Raw genomic sequence first — 24,306 nt, 5'->3', positions numbered from 1 at the left:
TCTGCTTTTGTCCTCCTGCAAAGGCAGATGCTGCCTCTCATTCACGAGCTGCCACTGTTCAGGCATCAGCACGTCTTTTCCCAAACCTCCTCTGCAGACTCTGATCCCAAAAGTAGCAGTGAGAGCCTGTTTGAATCGCCATCTGGGACTTAATGTTAAGTAAATACCTGTTTACAACAACGTTGAAGGTGAGCAGTGCCTAGCAGTGTGAGAAAGCACTGGGCTCAAGCAACCCAGTAAAATGAGAAAAAAAAAAAAAAAAAAAAAAAACACAAAACCACCACGAAACATGAAGTGAAAGAAACCCATCAGAAATACCATTCAGTCATGTTCTTCCTCAGAGCTGCTCCATCTCTTTGCACTCTGGGCATGTTCACAGCATGGCAAGGAATGACATGAACTCACTTTCATGAGTTACTCCTTGTCATCCAAGCAAAGTGGGACATGAATTATGTTTGCTTAAACCACCGTGCAGGTGGTCTAAGCAAGTGGATGTTACCTCAGAAGGAGCAGGCGAGGTATGTATGCACCAGGAGCTGGTGTGGGTCAGCTGGTACAGACTAACTAGCTCTGCTGTGGTATCTTGATTGCTGGTGATTGTGTGAACATGCCTGGGGATGCAGGCAGTACAAAGCAGAGCAGTGCTTATGAGGTTTTTGAAACTCACATCTGCTGTTATTTGGTCCTGGAGGCTTTCAGCAAAGACCACCCACTGAAACAAGAAGAATCATTTTCCTGAAATGCAAGGGACCAAGATGTATTCAGTCTCATTCAATGCCCTTCTATGATCTTGTGGAGTCTTTGAATTCCTCTTTACCTACAAGAGATTTACTGTGGTGCAAAACGAGTTCCTGGAGCGAAAAGACTCCTTTCTGAGGGGATCTGTGCTGTTAGGGCTCCGGGTCTTTGGTCTTTAAAGATTAATGCTTCAATGTGCATTATCATAGGTTGCTAAAATAATCTTTTTCCCACCAGTTTCCTCATGTCAGCATTTCTGGAGCTCCAGCGTGTTGCGGCTGCTGTTATGTAAGGATTTATGAATGGCCACAAAGTTCAAAGGCATATGGGTAACCCCAAGTCCTGAAAAGCCAGCACTCAGCCCGAGCCTTGCCCAATTTCCCAAGAAGAAATTATTTGCCAACTACCAACTACTTCTTTTCCGAACTTCTTTTTTTTTTTTTCTTAAATTATTATTAGCTAGTGAACTTTAGGATCTTTATTCACTTCCGTATTTTGGAGCATTTAAGTCACACTGGTTTCGTATTTTAAAATCTTTCACCCACAACATTGAGCACAAACTTTGTTTATAAATGGAAGCTGCAGCTCCCTTTTTTCAAGGAGCTGGGATTTTACAATACAGTCCCCAAAGGTTAAAAATTGGGATAAAATCACAGGAGTTGCCAGCAGCGCACAGAGTCTCCTCTGTTGGGGAGAGGAGGCGTTGGACTTCAGCGAGTTGCAGGCATCAGCTCCAGCTCCTGTTGCGTTAGTGAGTCAAATAAAAATAACCTCATGGTTACATGCAAGCTCTGCAGGCCGAGCTGAGAAGACAACCTCATCTCTTTTTATCTGCAGTGCGTCACCAAAGAGCTCCCTTTGTAAACCTCTGCGTTGATTTCCCCACTCCAGATCTCTCCCCAGAAGGCCCCGGCACCCCTGGCAGGGTGCGTTCAGAGTACAACAAGCCCTCCCCGGGATGCAGGGCAGGACGTGCTGGCCGGGCACTTCTAGGACACGTGCTCCCAAACCGGGCACATTTCGGCCTGAGCAATCTTCCTTTCTCCCCTCTCTTTCCTCTTCACTGCCGCTTTAATTGCAGCTTCGTGCCTCCTTTCACGTAGCCCCCCTCAGCTTGAATCAGATCACTATTGTCTGTGTTGTCAACACAGCTGTTTAAATCCCTTCCCCCAGATTCTCCTGCCTTCCAGAGAGCTCCTGTCTGCCAGGAGCAGGCACCACTCTGAGCTGGGGGCTTTTTGTCAGGTCCCGGGCTCAGGGCAGATTCCCGTTTGGCCCAGCATGAGGGCAGAATGGAGCTGAGCTCAGAGAAATAAATCCCCTGCTCCAGCCAAGCCTGATGCTCGCTGCCTGCACGCTGGTGACTTCTGCAGTGCTCCAGCCTGAGACTGACGGGCAAAGCAGAGTGAAGCGAATGATTAGCATTATTAAAAACGCTTTGCAATTATACAGCGTCTTTTCATCTAAAGATTTCAAAGCTTCGCAGCACTCACAAAGTTACTTATTATCCCTGGCATTCAGCAGAGTCAGGAAATGAAGGAAAGCAGCTAAGTGACTCGCCTTAGGTCATGCAGTAAGTCGGCGTCAGAGGTGGGAACTCGGCCCCGAACTGCTGACTCCACTGCTGCTCATGCCCCAGCACGAGGCCACACCTCTCCCTTTCTGTGCCGGGCCTTCTCCTGGGGGTGCAGAGCTGGGGGAGCCCCCCGAGGGTCAGCACAGCTCAGTCAGGGGTTGCCCGGCTGGGAGCAGTACTGCCATGCTTGAGCTGTGCTCCCCACGAAGGAGCCTCACACCGAGGGGCTGTTGTGGGGTCTGTCGTGCTTGGGGCCGCTGTCTGGCTTGCTGAGGTGCAGTCAGCAGCCACAGCCCCTAGTGCAGGCCCTGCAGGGTGAGATGCGGTGTGGTGAATGCCACCACCTCAGCCCCTGTCGCCAGGATGTTCCCTGGAAGCCTGCTGGCCATAAAAAGGACTTTCCTTTATGGCTGTCTTCTCCAGAGCCACTTCAGGCTGGATGGCCCAGAACGAGCTCTGCAGGAACCCAAGGCACCCAGAAGCGGTTCTGCTTATGTCAGCACTGCGCTGACTGCAGCAAAGGTGCGGCAGCACAGGCTGCCTCCTGACCAGGTGGTCCAAGGCTGCTGAGCAGCCAGGATATACGTTCAGGCACCCGCCAGGAGATCAGAAATACGTTTCCAAAGTGTTCCTCTCCTTCTCTGGCCAAGCTAGCTGTGCTGAGAGGGACACACCGGGTGCCAAACCCATGTGCCTCGCAGCAACTGAGCTGGAAGAGTCAAGCCCTTGTAGGCTGCCCCTTCTCTAGCTTTCCGTTCAGTGTCAGGACTTTGGGATAGCATGTCAGCATGGGGGGAACAAGGAGGAAGGATTGAAGAGAAAAAGAGAGAGGAGATGTGGTGAGAGACAGGTTGGCCTCAGCTGCCAGGAGAAGGGCTTGGCTGAGTCTCCTGGCCCTGCTGAGGTAAAATACCTCTTGGGTGAACTACCACGAAAGCTCACCTGCACAGTTATATTTTTAAGGTAAAAAAATATCTCTAAGAAGGGCAACAAATCTACTTCTGCTCTTCCATTCTGTTTTGCTGATATTTACCCTGGAAATATCAGAAAAAAATCCACTTTTGTCAAGTTTTTTTTTTTCGTTTTTTTTTTTTTTTTTTTTTCCCTGAAAGACTTGAGACGCTTCAGGCTTTTTAATGACAAACAATATCCTGCTTAAAGTATTATATCCCTGTGATCAAGGCAAGCTTGACACATTTCTAAGGTGTATTTAAACAAATAGCAGTAACTAATCAATATTATCAGCTTTTCTTAGGAGCTTGGGGATTTACATGTCTCAGTGTTACTGGGATGAGACTCCAGGACTGGGAATAAAACTCCAGTTAATCAGACATAACTTCACTGGGGATAAAACCCAGGCAAGGGGAAAAACTTGCAAGCAGATGCTGCAGTTAAATGAATGTCAACCTCAGAAATAATATTGAGAATAAGCAGTCATTACAACGAATCATTTTGAAAAGGTAAAATAACTGATTGGTTATAAAAGCTATGTCTCATATGTCAGGCAGTGTTTGGTCTTCTAAAGGATATTAATAAAGCATTTTTCCCGGTTTCACATGGTTGATGAAAACAGGGAAGCAGGAAAAAGAGCAGTTACTCTGCAGTGAGACTGGGATAGAGTTTAATTTATGTTAGGTGTGTGCAAAACCTGAGTTCATATGAACTTTCACTGACGGCGAGGATGTTAACCACGTGGCTGCAGCTGAGAAGGAGAATGGGATGGGGCCGTGGAAATGTTCACAGCCAGGACAGAAGCAAATCTCCGGGCTCCCTCCTGCACCGAAGGCAGAGGAACGGGCTCATCCACATGCCAGAGCTCCTGAAGAACTGGCCCCAGCGTCTTCAGCAGATTCCTCCAGTCAGGGACCGGAGCAGAGCGAGCACACGGCCTGTGTGTATGAAGTGAACCGATCTGGACAAGAACAGGCACGAACGTTTCAGCTTAATAGTATATGAAAAGCTTCAGAGCAAAGTGTGAAGGAAAGGATAGGTAAAGAGAGGGAGGTAAATGCCGTGAGATTAAATGGGTTTATCAAACCCATTTATCTTTCTTGGGTAAGGTAAGGCATTTGCTTAGTGAGGGAACTGGGGTGGATCTCATCCATCTGGGCTTAAATTACACAGTCCTTATGGTGCAATGTGGAAAGTCCTAAAAAAAAAGGGAGAAGAGATTTTAGCACAAGGTATAATTTCAGTAAAGACCTGCCATGAGAAGAGTGCAAGACTGCCAGGCTAGAGGGAAGTTACCGGGGGGTGTTAAACATCACTCCTGGAGATCTGGCAAAGTGCTCTTGTAAATGAGCTTGGCACAAATGTTGGTGGAGAACTAGTGAAATTGCTGATGACAGAAAATATGAAGCAACCTCAGGACAAAAGAGGCCTGAGGTATTATACAGAAAAAAAGTAGTCAGCTACAAGGAGAGAAATCAGCAGAAAGGGAGGGTCGTAGGCACAGATGACCAAACCCTTTCCTACAAGCAAACTGGCAGCTCACACTTTGATCACAGAATAACTGAGTTGCCAGAGTGGTGGAAATGTGAAGAAAGCAATGCAATCCTAGAATACAATGGGAGAGGCACAGCCCAGGCTGCAGTGAAAGCACAGGTGTACTCAACGAGAGGCTATTTTCCTTGATTTTGCAGTGCAAGAGGATTTCCCTCTGTCAATACATCATGGAAGTATCTCCCAGGAAGGGAAAGGGAAGACCTAGTGGTACCAAAGGCCAGTACTGGTAGATAATAAAAATGAGCAAAAGGAGTCATCAGACATTTTGAACAGATGATTGTTACTAGCCATTTGACAATCTGGGAGGAACAGCCTGCCAGTTGCAGTCGTGCATGCAAAATATTAAATTGTTCTGAAGACGGAACGATAAATTTGTGAGAAGGATTATATCACATGGTGCCTGTGATATGGGACATGGTAGCCCAGAAGTTCCTGCCAGTCCTATGCACATAGGTAAATATTTTGTAACCCTCTGACAATATAAATATGGAGCATGTGATTATACACACACAGAAAGCGGGCACGTGATTTATTAATCACAAGACCTCAGCTTGTCAAATAATAATTACAAGACAATAACACACCTTGTTGTAATAAGTGGCTCCCTAAGATTTTCTCCCACAGTAAACCAGTAAAAAAAGGACAATTATGCTGAGGTAAGGACAGTATTACATGTTTCTGGTTGTTAGTTTTTAAATGAACTCACTGTCTGGAAGTCTTTACAGGCAAATCAAGGGCTCCCTTTTTCTGCACATTTCACAAGTTCAGCCCTTTCTTGTAAAGTGTCTTTTCAGAGGCATGATCATCTTTGTTAAGGCAAGAATGAACAGATGACAACTGTAACACAGAGGAGACATGCCTGGAACAGTTTTACAATGCAAACCCAAACCTAGCGTGTATGCCAGGAGGGTGCACTCAGAAACACGAACAGGGATGGGTTTTGTGCACTGTCAGGGTGCACAAGTCACAATACACAGGCAAGCTGTGGTTTGGGAAAGTGTTTGTCCGAAGACATCTCAGCTAGTGACTCTTGAGTTTCCACACTCAGACAAACGTGAGCGTATTCCCCTGCACCTCCCAGAGGTGCCCGTCTCCAGCAGGTGCTGCAGATGCAGGGCAGCCCTGTCCCAGCTCACACACGGGGCTGCAGGAGGATGTTCAAAAGCAAATCTAATTACCGAGCATTAAAAAAGCAAAGGCGTGCTTTAGCATCCTTTCAACCCGGAGCTGACGCTGACTGGTGAGGAATGGGAGTGCTGTGCTTGCAGTTCATTTTATGAAGGCACCTTAAAGCCCATGCAGAAGACACAAAATAAAAAGTGCATTGAAGGCAAAGAAACCAGAAGGCCAAGAGACAGGGAACTGAACAGAGCAGATTGATTTAGCAGATACGATATATTTTTGCTGTCTGCGTTATGGATAGAAATCTATATTTTAAGTGACACTGCAACAGACTAGATTGTGATCAAACAGAACCGCTGAGGTTTAGAGATCGCAGACGCTGCCTTTTGAAAACGCTTAGAACAGAAAGTAAAACTCTCAGAAATCCGCAGTGGGCAGCGCAAAGAAAATGCCCTGCAATGCGTTTAACGAAAGGCAACCTCTCAGCTTTCTGCTGCTCTCTGCGGCGCGGGAGGGCCGATGGCCAACGCGAGCCACGGCGGGATGAAAAGCAAAGGCCGGCAGCACGCCCACGCGGGTGCGTGTGCTCTGGACCCTGGCTTGGGAAGGGCTGCTCCACGCGTTTTGGGGAACTTCAGCCAATGGTTTCCTCCCCTGGGTGTTATGGGAGGGCTTGGCCAGCGAGCGAGAAAGGGAGGGGAGAGTTTGAAAACAACCCAGCAGGCGCTAAGGGAGGAAGAGAGCTGGGAAGTGACCTGCTTGCCTCTCTTCCAGCACTCTGCTCCAGGTGGAGGGCAGCAGGGGCTCCCAGCGGCTCCCCACACAGCGTGGCACGGCGTGACACGGCGTGACACGGCGTGACACGGTGTGACACGGTGTGGCACGGTGTGGCGGACCTCCTGGCACAGGTAACCTCGCGTCGCAGCTGTGGGCTGCCCACAGATGCTCAGAAAGGCTTTTTTTGTTCTGTTTTCTTTTTTTTTTTTTTTTTTTTCCCTAAGAAAAACTGAGTTTGGTCTGAGCGATGCATGGGCAGGAGGGAGGGTTTTCTGCCGTCTTGTTTCGAGGGGGATTTGGGAGGTATGTTGGCCATTAATACAGCTGGGGGATGGAGGCAGGGAGGGAGCAAGCAGCTCTCTGCAGCTCAGAGATTCATATGTGATTGGCTCTGTCTGTTCAATATTAAGGTTTTGAGGCTAGGAAGGCAAAATGGTGATATCTTTTAGTAAGCTGGTAGATAACAGTGGGAAAATACAAATAATCTTGCATGCACATCAGTCGTTTTCATGTCACAGTGTCTTAGAAATCAGAAAGTATGGACAGTCAAATCTAGACGAGATTTTCAGTGGTTGATAACTGGGCTGCTAACAGTGACATGCAGCAGAAGAAAGGAAAACCACGCTGTTTTCTTGTCTGGAGGTGTGCTGGTTGGTTCAGGAGTGTTCATCTTCTTTTGCTTTAATCACCCTGCTTTTGGGCCTCTTGGAAGTGACCCAGTCCAAAATTTAACCAGAAAAATCCTCCCCCCAAGTTTTCTGCAATGCTTTACACCAGTTAGTAGCAATTGCCATGGTGCACTGATGTGTTTTGTGGCACCTTCTTGTCACTGTCTCAGAATGCTTTCTCGGCCACCTCCTTTCTCCTACCTGCACAATCTCTTTCAAGTTCTTCTCCTGTCTTGCTGCAGGGAAAGCTGAATTCCCTGATCTTGGCTAATGGATAGAGATTATTTTCCAGATTTCCGAGCTGTAGTGGTATGTACTACTCGGTTAGGGTGAAAGAGCAAACTAGAAATTATTTTTTGATTGATGGGGGGGAACAACATAGTTGGAGGCTGCTTCTGGGTTGCTTATGAAAAAAGCCTTGTGTGAGCATGTGAAACTGTCCTGACTTGAAAATGCCTGGAAAAAAATGCCTGGAACCTGGAGCCTTCAGGAACAAGAAAGATTTTCTTCCTGTCCTTTGCCCGGTGGGAGCAGCATTTATCACTAGAAACACAGCAATCACGCCGCACGCTCTTTTACCAGATCACTGTTGTTTTGATTCTTAACCCTACTTCTGATGATTCATGTGGAGCTGGGCCAACAAATGAATTCAGAGCCTCTTACACAAGGGAAGCCTGGCTTTTAACTCACTCAAAACCACACCGATTTCGAGCAGAATTCCGCTGGAATAGTATGTAACAACCCCATAAAACTCAGCTCATAGGGCATTTATGTAAAAACAGCGTAAAAGCCAGCTCATAGGGTATGAGCTGAGGGGGATTCTCTGTGGAAGCTGAAAAACCTCCAAGGCAGAAACCCCCCAGCGGGGCCGTGTGTGGGTCTGGGGGGGACAGGCTGTGAGGCTGCGTCCATGTAAAACCTGCACATAAGGCTGGAAGGTGGAGGTTTGGGGCTGGGTGAGGGTGTAGGTGTGTAGGGCTGTAGGGCGTAGGGCTGTAGTGGTGTAGGACTGCAGGGGTGTAGGTACAGGCCGCACTGCCCAGCAGCGTCCCCTCTCCCCGCCCTAGTGGCTCAGTCCCGCTCCCCCCGCCCCACATGGTCTCGCCCCCCTCCTCTCCCTTCTCTGCCCAGCGGGCCGAACTCCCCCCCAACTCCCCAGCCAGTCCCGCCCGCTGATTGGCCGAGGCGGCGGGCGGGAGCCAGCCAATCGGCGGCGCCGCTCGCGGCCGTGTCGCTGGGGGGAAGAAAACCAAAACAAGCGGGGCCGGGGGGCGGGGCCCGGCCGAGCCGAGCGGGGCCGAACGGAGCCGAACCGAACCGAACCGAGCCGAGCCGAGCCCAGCCCCGCCCCGCCCCGCCCCGCCCCTAACGGTCCCGCTCCGGGCTGAGGGCTGAGGGGAGGCGCCCGGCCCGGCGGGCCCCGGGGGGGCTCCCCTGAGGTGAGAGCCGTGGGGGTGGTGCGCGTCCTGCTGCCCTGTGTGGGGAGTTCCAGCCAGGGCTCTGTAACGGAAACGTATTATCCCACCTAAAACCTAGAGCTCTGTTATAAATGATGCCTTTCTCTTAATTGGTGCTGAATACGGGGTTTTGTCTGCTTTTTCAAAGAGGTGCGCCAGCTGATGGGACGTCCCGCTGGGAGGCACCCAGCTGTGCTCGCCGGGCGGTTCGTGTAGACCCATTGCACCGGGACCCACACAGCAAGGCTTGCGGCCAGCGGTACCTGGGAACGCTCGGGAGCTGCTGGATGACTGCTTGAGGTAACTCGGGGAAACGTTGGCTTAAAACATTAAGCAAACGTGTCTGAATTAAGCAAACGTTAAGCAAAATTCAGTGGTCTGAATTTTTGGGTGGACCTGTGTGGTGCCAGCGGTTGGACTCGATGATCCTTATGGGTCCCTTCCAACGCGGGATATTCGGGATGTTCAATGATTAAAAATGGTGTGGGGACAGGGAGGACTGTGTATTGCATTAAATTAACTGTTGGGATGGACGTTAGGAAATAACAAGGTCACGGCAGTTTGATACCCTGTGCCCTAACCCTTTAGTTCCTTTCCTGTCAGCGCTCTGTGATGAATCATTTGCAGTTGATAGGTCTGTGGTAGGAAAGTGGGCATAGGAGGGGAAAACAAGGAAAGAAGAAAAGCGGAAGGGAGCGATGCCGTTTGGTGTCACAATCTTGCCGCTCAACGGTAAGCTGTTTTCAGGGCAGCGACAGGTGAGAAAGTATTCTCATGGGACAGACACATGCTGGTAATAGTCACAGCGCTACAAAGTGATTTGTGAAAATCTCAGAGGTAAAAAAGTGTATGGGGAGTTGTGAGGCTGCTTTAATTTTGTGTAGATAAAGGGAAGATGGATGAGCTCTTTCACAGTGACCTGTGGTGATTTGTGGAATAGCAGCTGCTAGGAAAAGAGAGAGTAACAAAAAAGGTGAAATGTTCAAACTTACCCCTTGCTGATTGGCACAGAAAGTTTGACAGTTGTACATACACACATACGTTCAAATATAAAGACTGTGTCCTTGAGGGGAGGAACAAAAAATGTCTTGTTTTTTAAAGATTTGTCTGAATTTGATAAAGTGGTACCATTTTATCAGTATAGTTCAACCTGAAGAACATTTCTCTTGTGGATGCAATTATTACATTGATATTGTGTGCTTGTGTAGATAACTGCTCTGCAGAAGTGGATGGTCCTAGTTTGATAGAGGTGACTTATCAACTTAAAAAGGCTGCATACAGAGGGCTTCTACCCTTAACATAACGGTTTTTATCCTGGTTCCTCCTATATAAGCAGCAGAACTGACAACTGCTGAGACATAAAGGCTTAGATAGATGTGTTTAAGGGTGGTGCTGTCTCATGTTACATCTTTTACCTTCTCAGGAATTTTTTAGTGGCTACTGGTAGTTAGGTATAACTTCAACATATTTTGTAAGTGAAGCCTTTACAGCTCTGTACTCCTTTCGGATTTAGTCTAGTGCTTTTCTTCACCTGGGCTTCTCCTTTTCTGTTTAGGCCCTGAAGGGAAAGCTTTGAGACTTTACATTTCACAGTCGTTTCTGTTAAGCAGCTATGGAAATAGAAAAGGAGCACGTTTATGTTAACACAACAGGTAAGTAATAGGTTCAGTACCTTTTACTTATATTTGCTTAGCTGACCTAAAGTGTTCTCTGTTGTAAATCGTATTGCCTGTTAATTTTTAACACTACTGCTTTAAGAAAAAAACTTCATCACATATTTACAGAATGTGTTGAAGTTTTTTTAAAAGGGTATTTCTTTCAAGTGTGTATTACAGTATCCTGCTTGATTATGTTTATTTTGAAGCTTCTCTGAAAATAATAACGAATATAACATTTCTCCCATAAGTTAGTAAGTAGTGACTTTCGACTCTGTCATCTGATTTTTCGGTAGTGCAGGTGTGAAACTGCCTTGAAATTGACAGCTTTGTCCATATTGCAAGCACATTTTATCATGCTTAGTCAAAGTAATGCAGTTTCATGTTGTTTTATGTGTCTTCCAAAGTTGTGATGATCTGTACCAACCTTCTTATATCAATTAGTTTTGTAGGTTTTTGATGTTTTTCAGAAAAAAAAATTACATCTATATCATAGATGGTATGTAATGCAGTTGAAGTGGCAGCATTCTCCATACGAACTCTTACTTCAAGCCTGAATTAGTTCACTGCATAAGATGCATTGCTTCTCAGCATTTTAGAATGACATTTGGATAATAGATGGGAAGCTGCGAGATAGCTAAATTGATCTAATTTGGTCAAGTGAAACTTGTAGGTAGGTAAGTATTTGCTGAATGTTCTTTTTGTCTAGTAGTAGTGCCATAAAAGCACAGGTTTCAACTATGCCTGCTAGGCTTAATAGCAGGTTAATTAGATCAATTTGGATAACTTTTTAATATATGGTAAGCAAAGTCTTAAAGTTTATAGGATGCTGTTCCTGCTTGTATATGTGATGTAAAAATGAGACGTTGAAAAGATCCACGTCATTTTTGTGTACTTCTAATGAAAGAGTTTTATTTTATAAAATTGTTCAAAGCTAGTTTAACTTTAATCTTTTTTTTTTTTTTTAACCTAACTAGGTGACTAATAGTGGAGGGCCAGTAGGTCATAGTATTGTGGAGAAAGGCTACAGATGGAACTTACGTGGTGTTACATAAAAATAAAAAAAAATGTAGTAAGAAATCAGTAATGCAGCGTGAAATACTGAGTCTTATGGGTTGGACGTTTCCTGGGGATGATTAAATTTAGACTCGAACCTGAGATTGGGACTGTGTAGAGGCTACACTGTAGTCTCCCCCTTTTTCCTTAGTAGCCAAAGTCATGATTGACTTGTGTTAATTACTTGTTGACCATTTTCTTTGAAAACAGGGAGAAATAAGTGGTCATTGAAGAGTGTAGATCCTGTATAGCCTGGTTGCAGGTCTAAACTGGAGAAATTCATGGCAGACTGGGCATGGTGCAGAATCTTAATTCAGTTATCTGAGACGAGCTGGTTCTGCTGACGAGATCTCCCTGGGGAATAGAAGGAAGGAAACCTGTTCAGTTTTGCTTTTTTGCCCTCTGCTAGCTTTATGCAAATCTTTCAATGTGGTATTAAAATATTATAAAGTAGAGAATGCTTGTTGTGGGAATTCTTTTCTGTACATAATGGATGCTTTTCTTTTTTTAGCTTGCTGCAAGCATAAAGGGAATGCTTTTGTGGGAGTAATGAGTGGAAAGATGAAGCTTATATGGGAATGACTGCATTATTGTTCAGCTATAGCATTCACATCTGTGAGCACTAATATCTAAATGTTGTTTCTTTGATCATGAAGGAGGCAGTTGCGTCAGGATTTCTTCATTTTGTGGTGCAGTATCCTCTTTGATATGAGTAAATACTTTGAGGTTGGAAATATTTTATTAGTGCACTTTGCTTTCAAAACATTTTCATGAGCTTGTTTTGAATTGAAAAAAAAATACCGTTCTGAGAACTATTGCCAAATGAACATTTTGAATTAGAATGTATTGGAATGGTAAACTAACATATTTGGCTACGTTCAAATAGAAGTTTAAAATATTCTTCATGTTCTGGGTTTAGGGCTGCGAACTTTTCTGTAAAGCAGGTTTGGCACAGCTGGAAAAGCAGCTTCTTCTGTGTGCCTCATCAGTGTACATCCTGGGGTTGGGGCTGTAGGTTGTGGCTGTGAGACTCAACTGACTGCAAGAAAAGAAGGAAGAAGAGGGGGAAGAAAATATTACAGGGGCTTTCGCAGAAAACAAAACATTCTGCTGGACCATAGAGTTCATGTGGGGGAGAGTCTAACTCTCTGAAATATAAGACTTTAATGCACATTTAAAATTTGTATCTAACTTGAGAAAATTGTGGAATTCAGTGAAATTATTGCACCTCTCAATGCTCTGAGATATTTTTGGATCCTTACGTTGTGAGAGGGCTTTTTTCATTGTACAGAGGGTGTTTTAAAAGGAAACAAGGCTAGTTACCTATTACATATTTTTGTACTGGGAAAAAAACATGGTAATTTTTAGAAAAAGTCTTGACCTACCCCACAGTAAGGAACAATCCCTAAAGAAGAGAGATCACATCGTTTCAAAATACTTTATTCTGAGTTTTTGTTACTAACCTCTCCAGATTTTGTATTAAACTGCACTTTTTTCATACCTTTAAAAACAGAAATCAGTGATCTCATTCTTGTATTCTGTCAAGTGTAAATCATTGGTTTTTCCAGATGGTAAGCTCTGTTTGAAATTCCGTGAATGAGAAGAATGTTGCTTGATGATGTAGGAAATTAATTTCACTTCGGTGATTATTCTGTTAACGTTGCTGAGTTCTTACAGAATTTACTGCACTGGCAGTTCTGTTTGTTTCCAAGTCAGGCGATGAGTGGGTGGGGTGATAACTGGGCACCTAGATCTGCGCTAAGGAATTCTGATAGATTGTTTAACAAGGGTGGAACTCTTTGCGGTTTACCTGTTTATAAATGGTTTATTCATTTGCTGTCTGTCTCTTGACATATGCTCTGTTTAGATTGTGGGTAGTATGTGGAGGGGGATAAGGAACTCCTTATTACTGTGATGTGTGGATATATTTAAATAAAACACCACCGTTTGCCTGTTGAATATGAGTGCTATTAAATGCTGTAATCCGTTTTAAATGCAACATTTTGGTATTTTAATGTAAAACAGTTTAAAACAGTAACAAAATTTCCACTTTGCTTCCTTTTTAAGAACTTGAGAATCTAAGTGATGCTCCGTTTTCCGGTGATGAAGAAAATGGTGGGTCTGACGAACGAAAGACTGAAATCAATGGAAATTGGATTCCTGCAACTTCAATTACTGAAGCCAAAATAAACGCTAAAGCCAAGAGACGGTTGAGGAAAAATTCTTCTAGAGATTCTGGGCGAGGAGACTCTGTCAGCGAGAATGGAGAGACACAGAAGACTGGAGTTGTCATTCCAACGAGCCCAAAGGGGAAACTCCTGGATAGGCGGTCCCGGTCCGGAAAGGGAAGGGGTCTGCCAAAGAAAGGTTGGTGTAGCTTAGTGAAGACAGCACTGTGATGACGATTCTGTCAAGAACATAGGGATTTTGTTGTCATTGAGAACCATGCTCATAGCCCACAGTCTGTGCAGGCATTTGTTTTGTTTAGTTAGTAGGTGGTGATAGGAGCTAATAGTAGGTGGAATCTTATGTCAAAAATTTCTGTGTATCATTAAGTGACTTGGGTCTTTGAGTTAGGTATCGTTTAATAGTAAATTGAAGACAAACTGGAACTATTTGGGGTTGAGGTGGTTCACAGGACTGTTACTAATGTAAACTGAAAGCATGGCTATATTCAAAAGTACAGTTGTTTCAAACTTCAGTAATTCTTACGCGGTTTTATTCTTCTAGTGTCTTACTGGAAAGTAATGAAAAGACTAGTTGCTGAAGTGGGAACGTGTCAGAGAGACACTTCTGCCCTTTTCAGCAAGTGTGGCTGGAGTCAGGAGGTGGCCACAAGCACATGTTGGGCCAAAGAATATTGGGTCGAACTGAAAGTACTGCATGTAAACGGGCTGCCCTTGCTTACTGTCCTCTATTTCGCCAGGTGGAGCAGGTGGTAAAGGAGTTTGGGGAACACCAGGTCAAGTGTATGATGTAGAAGAAGTAGATATTAAGGATCCTAATTATGATGATGACCAGGTAGGGCAAATAATTTCCTTGCACAATGCTTGTTTTGATTTCCTTTATTAATTACAATTGCTGTGATGCTTATATTAATGAAAGTTTAACCTCACAAGTGATGCAGGTGTTGGACTGGCTGTACTAAATGCTCGTTTTTATGTTCAGTAATGGATTATTGGCTAGCTAAAGGTGTCTGATGTAGACGTGTGGCAGTGTAACATTATAGATTTTACACCTAAGCCTTCCTTCTGTGTCTGACGAGGCAGCGTGGTTTTCCCAGGTGTGTTCTTTCACTGCTTGTTCCCATGGAGGTGAATGTTGCAACGCTGCTCTAAATTGCAAGCAAGCACCATGTTAAAAATGCCACGCTGATTTTTAAGGTAGGAATTTAGTCTGTGACAGTATCCGTTAGGGATTTTTCTCTTCCTTATATTTCTCTTCCTAATATTCCCAAGATACCCATTTCTTGTATCTGCTCCGTATTTGTTTAGGATATGTTGTGGAACAGTGTGCCTTACAGCCATATTATCAGGGGAGAAAAATGGAAAGCTCGTTGGGCAAATAGTGCTGTATCAAGTTAAATCGCTGAGGAAGAGAAACACAGGTTACAGGCAGGGATTTCTGAGGTCTCTGTGACGAATACATTTGTGAGACCATAAGTAAGGTGTGTGTAACATCCCCAGAGTGGTGGAGGAATCCGTTGAGCAGAGGTTGCTTGTTGTAGCCATAGCTGCTGAGGCGATGCTATCTCGGTATGTCAGAACCTGCTTTCAGAATCATTTCTTCCTGCAATTCAACACTGACATTAGCAGACGTGGCTATTGAAAATGAACCCGATGATTCCATAACATGAAGTTTTATGAAGAATTAATATTCCAAGGAATACCTGCATGCTTAGCTTTTTGTAAACATAGTCTGATGCGATAGGAAAACAGGCTTTTGGCCTTCTGCTGGAATTCTTGACCATGGAAAACTTCCTTTTGATAAATATTAGTTGGAAGCTTCTCTTTTTTTTTTTTTTTTTTTTTTAAATATTGCTTTGATCTCTAGTATTGCTCTGAGTATTACTTCTGTAGTCTGTGAGGAACTGAATTGCGGTGGGGAGATCTGGCAGTACTAGAACTCTTCAGGACCAGATTATACAGGAGGCAGCTGCTGTGTGATTCCTTTTTCTCTTTAGGGAATATCTTCGCTCACAAATGTTCTGAAAATGCCTTTCTCTGTCATGCTATCACCTGTTTGATCACAAAGTCCCTCCAGGGAAGAGGGAAAACAGGCAGGCTTGTTGTTGTGCTGTCAGGGACAGAAGTGCCATTGCAGGGAAGGCTGCTAGAAGTTAAATCTTCTGTTGCAGCACAGATAACTCAGCTGGGCTTTAACAGGAGTTTCTGTCACCCTCCCTTGAGTACATAGGTACTTGATCTCTGTGTTCGTGTGGTGTCAGCAGAAATCCAGTGACAGAGTTTGAACTATTTTCTGTCATTGAAAGTAAATTCAAAATATAAGAAACGTGACATTTAGCCAGCCTTATCCACACTTAATCAGACATAATCTGATGTTTTCTGGTAGAATATTTACTACCAAGACTAAAGCATTAGGGATGTAGAAGGTGTTTTTTGATACTATTAACGCTGCTGAAGATTTAAGAAGTGACTACTGTTTACAGAAGAGTTTATGCTTTTGTTTCTTTTGAAATAGGAGAACTGTGTCTACGAAACAGTAGTTCTACCTCTGGATGAAAGAGCGTTTGAAAAAACTCTAACACCGATCATACAGGAATATTTTGAACACGGAGATACTAACGAGGTTTCGGTATGTCACATGCCTTTATTTACTTTAGGGGGCAAACCTGTAGCGCACAAAGGAATCCAACTGCCAGCTGTAAATGAGTGTTGGCAAGAAATGTGCAGTAAAAATAGCTAAGCAGTTTTATTTATTACATACGCAGAAGCGTACGTGTACGTGTGTATACATATTTGTTTATAATATACATTTAATATTAAAATGATGAAATGTTAAGCTGTTTTGTTTTTCAAATCTTATTCAGGAGATGCTGAAGGATCTAAACCTCGGTGAAATGAAATACAGCGTGCCAGTGCTGGCTGTTTCCTTGGCGCTAGAGGGGAAGGCTAGTCACAGGGAAATGACATCTAAGCTTATCTCCGACCTTTGCGGGACAGTAGTAAGCAAAACTGATGTGGAAAAATCATTTGACAGACTGCTTAAAGATCTACCTGAATTGGTGTTGGATTCTCCCAGGGCACCCCAGGTATATCTGCAAATTTTTGTGGTAGTAGTCAAAACCTTTTCCTTTTAAATTATGGCTAAAATTGATCAAGCAAATCGAAACAAGGCTCTGCAGTTTGAAAAACAGCTATAGATTATCCTGTTGTATGTAATCCCCTATCCAGTTTCCCAGGCTGTTTTTTTTTTTTTTTTAATTGAGCTGTCTCATTTAAATAAAATCTGAAAACCAAATGTGTGTTATAACTTTCTACTTAAAACCGTTTTGAAATTCAAGGTTTATTTAAAAAATGCTTCTGTTTTTTTATAGTTGGTGGGGCAGTTTATTGCTAGAGCTGTTGGAGATGGGATTTTAAGCAGTACTTACATAGACGGCTACAAAGGCACTGTGGATTGCATCCAAGCTCGGTAAGTTTCTTGCTTTCTGTAGCAACAGTTTTTTCTATTCCAAATGCCTAAGGAGGAAATCAGGAATACGGGGCTTCAGGATGAACCATGTGGTTCTGTAATTGCTTTTCTAATTTCAAACTATCAAAACCCCACATCTGCAACAACAAAATCCAGAATTGCTGAGGTCGGAGGAGAAATACTGAAAGTGCCTTAAAACTATATTTGATGCACTGGAGTTCAACTTGTCAGGTTTGTTGTCTGGCTTATGTTTTGGGGGGGATAACCCCAGCTGAAACTAGAAGTGACTATCGGTTATGTCTTACATAGAGAAAAAGCTTTAATGCAACTAAAGACTAATAGCATCAGGACAGCTGCTGTAAATACATGGTGAAATACACAAGATCAAGTGTTTTGCCTCAAAAACGGTTTGTGTAGTGCTTTCCTAGACTTCCTCTGTAACATTTTATTTATCAATAAATGGAATTGTTTTCAGTTTCAGGGTAGGAAGTTTGAAGGAGCAATCTCTGAGCAAAGAGGGGCATTTTAATAACTAGCCATGCATTTTTAATTTTTTCCCCATAAGTGGCTTTCAGGCTTGCTACTGAGATGCTAAACTCATACAACTTCTAATGGTGCTTAACTGGAGCTTTTTTTTCCATTGTTTTTTTTCAATGAACCGACAAACTTCCCTAGTTCACAACATCTTTGCAACTACGTATTTGCCTTCTGAAGTGCTGTATTGGCTTAATTCCAAAGGTTTCACAATTCTTTTAACAGAAAACATTTCAGTACAAAAGCCACTTTTCAGCACGGAAGCAGCTCAAGCCTCTTGTTTTGAGATACACATGGTAACCTGCATTTTTGGAGGAGCCCAGATACAATTCCTCTCTACAAAAGAAACTATTAAGTTCTTTCTTGTGAGACTGTTTCAGGTTCTGCATTGATGACGCAGATGTACTACCGGTGCAGGATTGTTCCCTGTCCGGGGCACAGCATAACCAAAAGTGTAAGGGTGGCAGAAGGAGAGCACAGGAAGGGTTCTCTTGCTGGCTTCTTGATCCAGAAGGCCACATGAAGTTACTGAACCTGACCTTTTCCCAGACATAGGATCACTTTGGTCAGAGAAGAATGGCAGGGGGTGAGGGTGTAGATGCTACAGATGTCTTTTAGAGAATTATTATGAAAATTTACTAAAATTTGAATTTCTCTTTCTAGGGCGGCTCTGGACAGAGCCACTGTGTTGCTGAGTGTGACAAAGGGTGGAAAGCGTATAGACAACGTGTGGGGGTCAGGAGGTGGCCAGCAGTCTGTGAAACACCTTGTTAAAGAGGTACCTGATTTCTACAAAACTTCTCTCCAGAGTTTACTGTTTGTCTAAGCTTACATTGTTTGGGATGGAGTAAAGAGATGCATACAGCCCACAGCAAAATGATGTCTCGAGTGTTGTTTATTTTTTTTTATACAAAGTAGGTTTTAAAAACTAACGTAGATCACTTTGTGGATGGAAATGGATGTCCGTGGTGGTCAGTGGTGGGAACATACTAGTTAATATTCTTGCTTGCAAGACTACACCTATTCTTACTTTAAGCAAAATTTTAAGCACTTACCTTTTAGGAGTTTACAGTACAAAATGGTGAAGTAATAGAGGAGCCAACATGAAACTGGCTAAACTAACCTATCTTTTGGGCATCAGTGATTAAAAGCACAGTAATAACTCAAAAAAGAGGGAGGAGGCAGAAACAGGGAAGCTTGGCGGTCTGTGCTATGAAGCAGGGAGGTTTAAAGGAAACAGTCACATTGTAATTTCTGGGTTGTGAGTGTAGCAGGTGACGGGCTCAGGGGAGAAGATAAATTTCCATAGCTATCTTACAACACAATGTGCTTGCATATCTGTATTACACTATGGGCAGGTATTTGGCTTACATTGTGTTTCAGGTCTCAATTTAATTACATTTATAAAAACACTAGCTGCAAGTTTCAGGAACTAACTTGCTGCCAGGTTGATTATAGAGCATGAAAAAACATCATCATCAAAACAGTTGACAGGTTTTAAATCTTGTATCTAATTAGTGTTGTTTTTGTTTTGTTTTAAAATTCAATAGATTGATATGCTGCTGAAAGAGTATTTGCTTTCCGGAGATGTACTGGAAGCTGAACGTTGCCTTCAGGAACTGGAAGTACCCCATTTTCACCATGAACTTGTGTATGAAGTAAGGAGAAATCAGTCCCTTTGACTGCCAGTAAAGCCAAGAGATTTTGTTTTGATGTGGGCATGCATATAACGTAACTGGAATTTGAAGCTGAGGTTGCAAGTTCTGATGTTACTTAAATAACTAAATTATTTCATGTAAAGCTAATGGTTTATGTGCTCATTTATGTGTACGTTGTGCAAGAAGTAAGTTTCTGGTCTCTCTGGGAAGATCCAGAGTTAAATTTTGTTCGTTGTGTTCAGATTATTACAGATCTCTGAAAAATAAGAGGTCAGCTTATTTTCTGCTGAGGAATAGCAGCAAAAAGCCATAGTTTGTATTGGTGTTGATTTGTTTTAATTGCGTACTACAACAGATTTTAGACATCTGAGTATTCTAATGGGTGTTCCCTATTTCTGTTAAGTTATGAAGTTTTCTCTTTAGGGTGGAATTGTTCCTTCTAGTACATCTGTAAAAAGCTTTGAGATGTTTTAGAACCAGACTATATGAGAGAAGGATCTTTATGTGTAAGGTGACTGCTCTGAATTGTACTTACCTGCCAAACTGGGAAGTGGTTGTTTACCAGTAAGGCGAAACGCCCACAAACTACAACATTTACTTTTCAATAAATTGACACCTTTTAGAAAATCCTTTTAGGATAGGAAAACAGATACCTCTTGGTTGATGGGGTTTGTGGAGACTGGTAAATTGTAAAGTTGTACATTTTCCTCTGAAGTCCTAGATACAAAAATCACAGATACAAAATTCGTCTGTGCTGCAGCAACTATATGGGTACAGCCACGTACCTCTCAAACCAGGAAATATTCTTCACTCTGTCTAGTCCTTTCTGTTTTTTTTAATACCTTTTATCTTTGTGCAAATAACTTTTCATCAGTCTTTCTTTTCAAATAATAATACACTGGAGTTGTGCCTGCTTGTAACAAATGGACTTGTCTCCCCAGAAAATGCACAGTAACGCGTTCATTGCATTTTGTACTTCATGTGCTTACATGTGTACTTGAACCACTATTTTCTTTTTAGTTAAAATGCTTGCATGATTTGTTTTAGGCAATTGTGATGGTTTTGGAGTCAACTGGAGAAAAGACCTTTAAAATGATGCTGGATTTGTTGAAATCTCTCTGGAGATCTTCTGTCATCACCGTGGACCAAATGAAAAGAGTAAGTGTGGCATTTACAGAATACTGGGCAAGGTCTTAAGAAACTCGCTTAGTTTTTACCCGCTTTTAAGAAGTATTTATAGTCTATTGCTGACTCTGCTTTTTTCCTCCCCTCCCTCCACAGTCACTCTGTATTCCATACAGATAATGCCATTATCTCATACAGACCGTGTCATTTTCCTCATACTTATTTCTCATGTATTGGAAGGAGTACAAAGCAGTTCTGAGCAGCAGTTCTCTGGACAGCTGTGGGGTACAGAATATTTGAATCCTCACTCAAAGATTTTCAACTGATTTTATGCAATTAAATGATAAAAAGTAATCATTTAGCATGAGGTAATATAGCTACATGTTTTTACAATTACTTTTCTTATCCAGTGAACTTCACAATCAAGAAGTATATGTTCTTCCTTCTGTTACTACCTGTGCAAAAGCAGCCTGGCTATCACAGAAATCCAGATAGTACAGAATGCATGACTTCTTAAGAAGCTTACAAATTCAGCTAGTGTATTTATATAGATGGGTAGTTACATAATACCGTGGTATTGGTTGCTATTATACCTTGCTTTACCACTAATTTGCAGGCGCTCTGCTTTCAGTTTGTTGAAACTCTGAAGTATACGTGAAATTACACAAAAATCATTCTCTGAGTGCAGAAGGGTGTTTTAAAATAATGTAATCGTAGAATAACCAGATGATTATTTGTGTTCTTACACGGCAGGGCTACGAACGAGTTTACTGTGAAATCCCCGACATTAACCTGGATGTGCCACACTCCTATTCTGTGCTGGAGCGGTTTGTAGAGGAATGCTTTCAGGCCGGAATCATCTCCAAACCACTGAGAGACCTCTGTCCTTCAAGGTACGTGTTTTACTAGAGAGGCTGCTTTTTATCCCCGCTGTAGGTAACAGAAAGCAGGATCTTCATGACCCGGGTACTAAAGATTGGAACCCGAAACTAGGAAAGATGGAAGAACAGAAAGGGTTGGACTGGGAAACCATTTATTAAAAAGCTGCACTAATGTGAAACCTTTTATGTGGAGGCTGGGATAAATATTTGAGCAAAGCAGGGCCTCTGTCGAATCCCAGGCACCATGCCTGTCTGCTCTGCGGAGGACAAAGGCCCGCCTCTCCTCTCAGCTTTGCTGATTTCCTGGGCAGAGAGCAGTGCATCACTGAGACGCAAGAGTCAGATGGCACAACGATCCATGCAGGCAAAGCTGGAAGGAAAAAAAAAGCTTGAGAAATAGCTTAAACGTACTAAACAGCATTAACAGAGTTAGGAGTAGACAACCAATTTTTTGTTCAAAAGGAACCGGGATACTTCTGTGGTGTAAGCCCCACGTACCTGATCCTTTACTATCTGCCCATCGTGGGCTTTGTATCGTGCTTTTTGTTTTGTTAGTGTCTGTTCGAACTGCAGGTCATCAGTATTCTTTTCTCTCCTTACTGGTCAGTTTCATTTCCTGTGAGAAATGTGTGTAAAAAATTTAAATTTGATGTTAAAACTATGATTCACAATTTTACACATGGAGAATATTGCTTGTTAGATCTTTTCCAGTCTGGGTGTTTCGTTAGCCTTCTTAAAGCATCTTGACAGCTTGCAAAACAATCAGGTTTTGAAGGTTTAGTGACTTTATTGAAAGCAGCCTCCACGTGTGGACTTCAGGCTTAATACTGAGTTAGTCTGTATCCTGATACCAACTGTTTTGTGGGCTTGGGGAGTGGGAGGGTTGAAAGTCATCGCTGCAGCAAAAGCTTGATTATACTTCAATTCTCATGAATATACCGAGAGGCATTTTTGGCTTCTGTACTTCAGTTTTGGGTAGAAAAAAGCCAATTCTAGGCTTTCAAGCCAGCATTTTTTGCAAGTACGAATTACAAAAATAAATATAAAAAGGTAAGCAAAGCAGAAAGTACTTGACAATGCAAATTTTGAAAAGCTTCCTAGAAATGAACCGAGATGTAAGATGCAGATGAATTTTCAGCAGTTGAAGGGTGATCGTCAGCTTTATCTTGCTGAATCTTTTACACCTTGTATTTGACTCCCAAGATCAAGAGAAGATTCTTCACAGTGATACATGAGAAAAAGAAATTACGCTACTGTAAACGTCCTGAAAATATACTTTGTACTTTCTTACAGGGGCAGGAAGCGTTTTGTGAGCGAAGGCGATGGAGGCCGGCTTAAACTAGAAAGCTACTGAATGTGGGAACTGACTCCTGAAGCCTGAAGTTTAAAGGGAAAAGAGATATCTATATATATACAGACACGCGTGCTTTTTGGTGTGTATGTATATATGTATGCACATATATTGTATACCAGAATTCTAAGAGTTGCTTAGCACAGTTCATATTTTTTTAAAAACACATCTTTTGGGTACAAATCATTTTTTTAAAAATAGTTTTATAAATTTCAGAGAGAACTTTTTTTGGGGGGGCATATAGTAGAACAACTGGCCACTCCGCTGTGGTGGTGCCTTCAGATAAGCTACCTTTTTATAAGTGCCATGTTTCTGACCTAATCATTCCATGTTTGCATCGATGTTTGCCTGCCGCTCTTTCTTTCAAGGACAGTGTCTTCGTCATGAAATCACTGGTTTGTACAAAGCTTTATAGAAGGGTCAAGTTAAGCTGCTGTGATCCCATTTTCATTGCTGCTGAAGAAATACTGTGCTTTGGGAGGAAAAAATAGCTATTTCTTTGTTGTAAAGAGCCCGAGAAAATGGAGTTGGGTCATGGGACAAATTCACCTGTTCTGGGGCAAAACGCAGGTCGGTTTTAGATGTTCCAGCCACCACATACCAAACCGGTCGATATGTTTTTTTCTATGTAACTGGAAAAGTGAAACGTTCTGGTAAAAACATATTAAAAGTATTTTTTGTGAAGCTCTGCTTTCTGCCTTCTTTTTTTTAAAACGTCTTTTTAAAACTGAACTGCTCAAATCTCCGACGGGTGTGTGGTTAAGGTGTACATCTATCACACTACTAGTTAGAATATGCAAAAGAGCAGTGACTAAGCAATTAAATTAAGGGTAATAACTTAAAAAAAAATGTTTTTAAAACAGAAGGGGCTTGCGTAGGACAGGGCTATGTCCCGGATACCGAACAGTGAAGTGTCCCAAGGGTAAGACTTGACACCGCCCCCCTTTCAGCCCTGTCCCCCGTGCCGAGGAGCCCAGGGAGGCCGCAGCTCCCCGGCCCCCCCCAGCCCCTGTCCCTAGGGCCCTACCTGGGGGCTCGGCGGCTCCCGGCGCTAGCGCTGCGTGCCCGGCGCCCCCCCGGAGGCCCTCCCGGCCGCCTCGGCCGCGGCCCGCTGCAGCTCCTCCAGCTTCTCCAGCGCCACCGACTTGAGGGGCAGCACCTTGGGCTTGCACAGCACCATGGCGGGGACGTCCTCCGCCGAGAGCTGCCCTGCGGGGGGGGGACAGGCAGGCGGTGAGCGGCGGCGGGCAGCGCGCTGGGGCCGTGCCGAGCCGAGCCGTGCCCGCCGCCCCTACCTTGCTTGGGCAGCACCTCGCGGAACGCAGCCTTCCCCTCCGGCATGGCGCCCCCGCCGCACGGAGAACTACAGCTCCCTGCGCGCACCGCGCGGCGCCGCGCTCTGCCCGAGCGCCCTCTCCCTCAGTGCATGCTGGGAGTTGTAGTCCTCCGCGGGGCGGGGCTGGGGAAGTGCATGCTGGGAAATGTAGTTCTTTGCCGCGCGGGCAGAAATGCCGGCAGCAAGGCCCTGGGGTAGTGCCCCGAGGTTGA

The 24,306-nt window shown here is 43.7% G+C and overlaps 2 protein-coding genes across 4 annotated transcripts; one reads left to right on the top strand and one right to left on the bottom strand.

Annotated features, from left to right (window-relative positions):
* The first annotated feature begins 6,362 nt into the window (after positions 1-6,362).
* PDCD4 (programmed cell death 4) lies at positions 6,363-23,442 on the top strand. 2 transcript variants are annotated; one of them, XM_035547555.2, is made up of 14 exons: positions 6,363-6,518; positions 6,716-6,849; positions 8,992-9,143; positions 10,399-10,495; positions 13,622-13,921; positions 14,481-14,575; positions 16,256-16,369; positions 16,605-16,826; positions 17,112-17,209; positions 18,407-18,521; positions 19,294-19,401; positions 20,449-20,559; positions 21,280-21,419; positions 22,701-23,442. In XM_035547555.2, the coding sequence occupies exons 4-14, from the start codon at positions 10,456-10,458 to the stop codon at positions 22,759-22,761; spliced, it is 1,404 nt and encodes a 467-aa protein (XP_035403448.1). In that variant the 5' UTR covers positions 6,363-6,518; positions 6,716-6,849; positions 8,992-9,143; positions 10,399-10,455; the 3' UTR covers positions 22,762-23,442. The 2 variants fall into 2 exon arrangements, with proteins under 2 accessions (XP_035403448.1, XP_035403449.1); XM_035547556.2 differs by lacking the exons at positions 6,363-6,518; positions 6,716-6,849 and adding an exon at positions 8,668-8,825.
* BBIP1 (BBSome interacting protein 1) lies at positions 21,543-24,217 on the bottom strand. 2 transcript variants are annotated; one of them, XR_004778772.2, is made up of 4 exons: positions 24,054-24,217; positions 23,786-23,967; positions 21,906-22,023; positions 21,543-21,777 (listed from the first exon to the last, which is right to left on the bottom strand). XR_004778772.2 is itself a non-coding variant. In XM_035547557.2 (3 exons), the coding sequence occupies exons 1-2, from the start codon at positions 24,097-24,099 to the stop codon at positions 23,810-23,812; spliced, it is 204 nt and encodes a 67-aa protein (XP_035403450.1). In that variant the 5' UTR covers positions 24,100-24,217; the 3' UTR covers positions 21,543-21,777; positions 23,786-23,809. The 2 variants fall into 2 exon arrangements, 1 of the variants encoding a protein (XP_035403450.1); XM_035547557.2 differs by lacking the exon at positions 21,906-22,023.
* Between the last annotated feature and the right edge of the window lie 89 nt (positions 24,218-24,306).

Source organism: Cygnus atratus, chromosome 7, assembly GCF_013377495.2.
Source record: "Cygnus atratus isolate AKBS03 ecotype Queensland, Australia chromosome 7, CAtr_DNAZoo_HiC_assembly, whole genome shotgun sequence".
Classification (NCBI taxonomy): domain Eukaryota; kingdom Metazoa; phylum Chordata; class Aves; order Anseriformes; family Anatidae; genus Cygnus; species Cygnus atratus.
The sequence above is the reverse complement of the archived record's forward strand: the minus strand, read 5'-3'. Positions and strand labels throughout refer to the sequence as shown.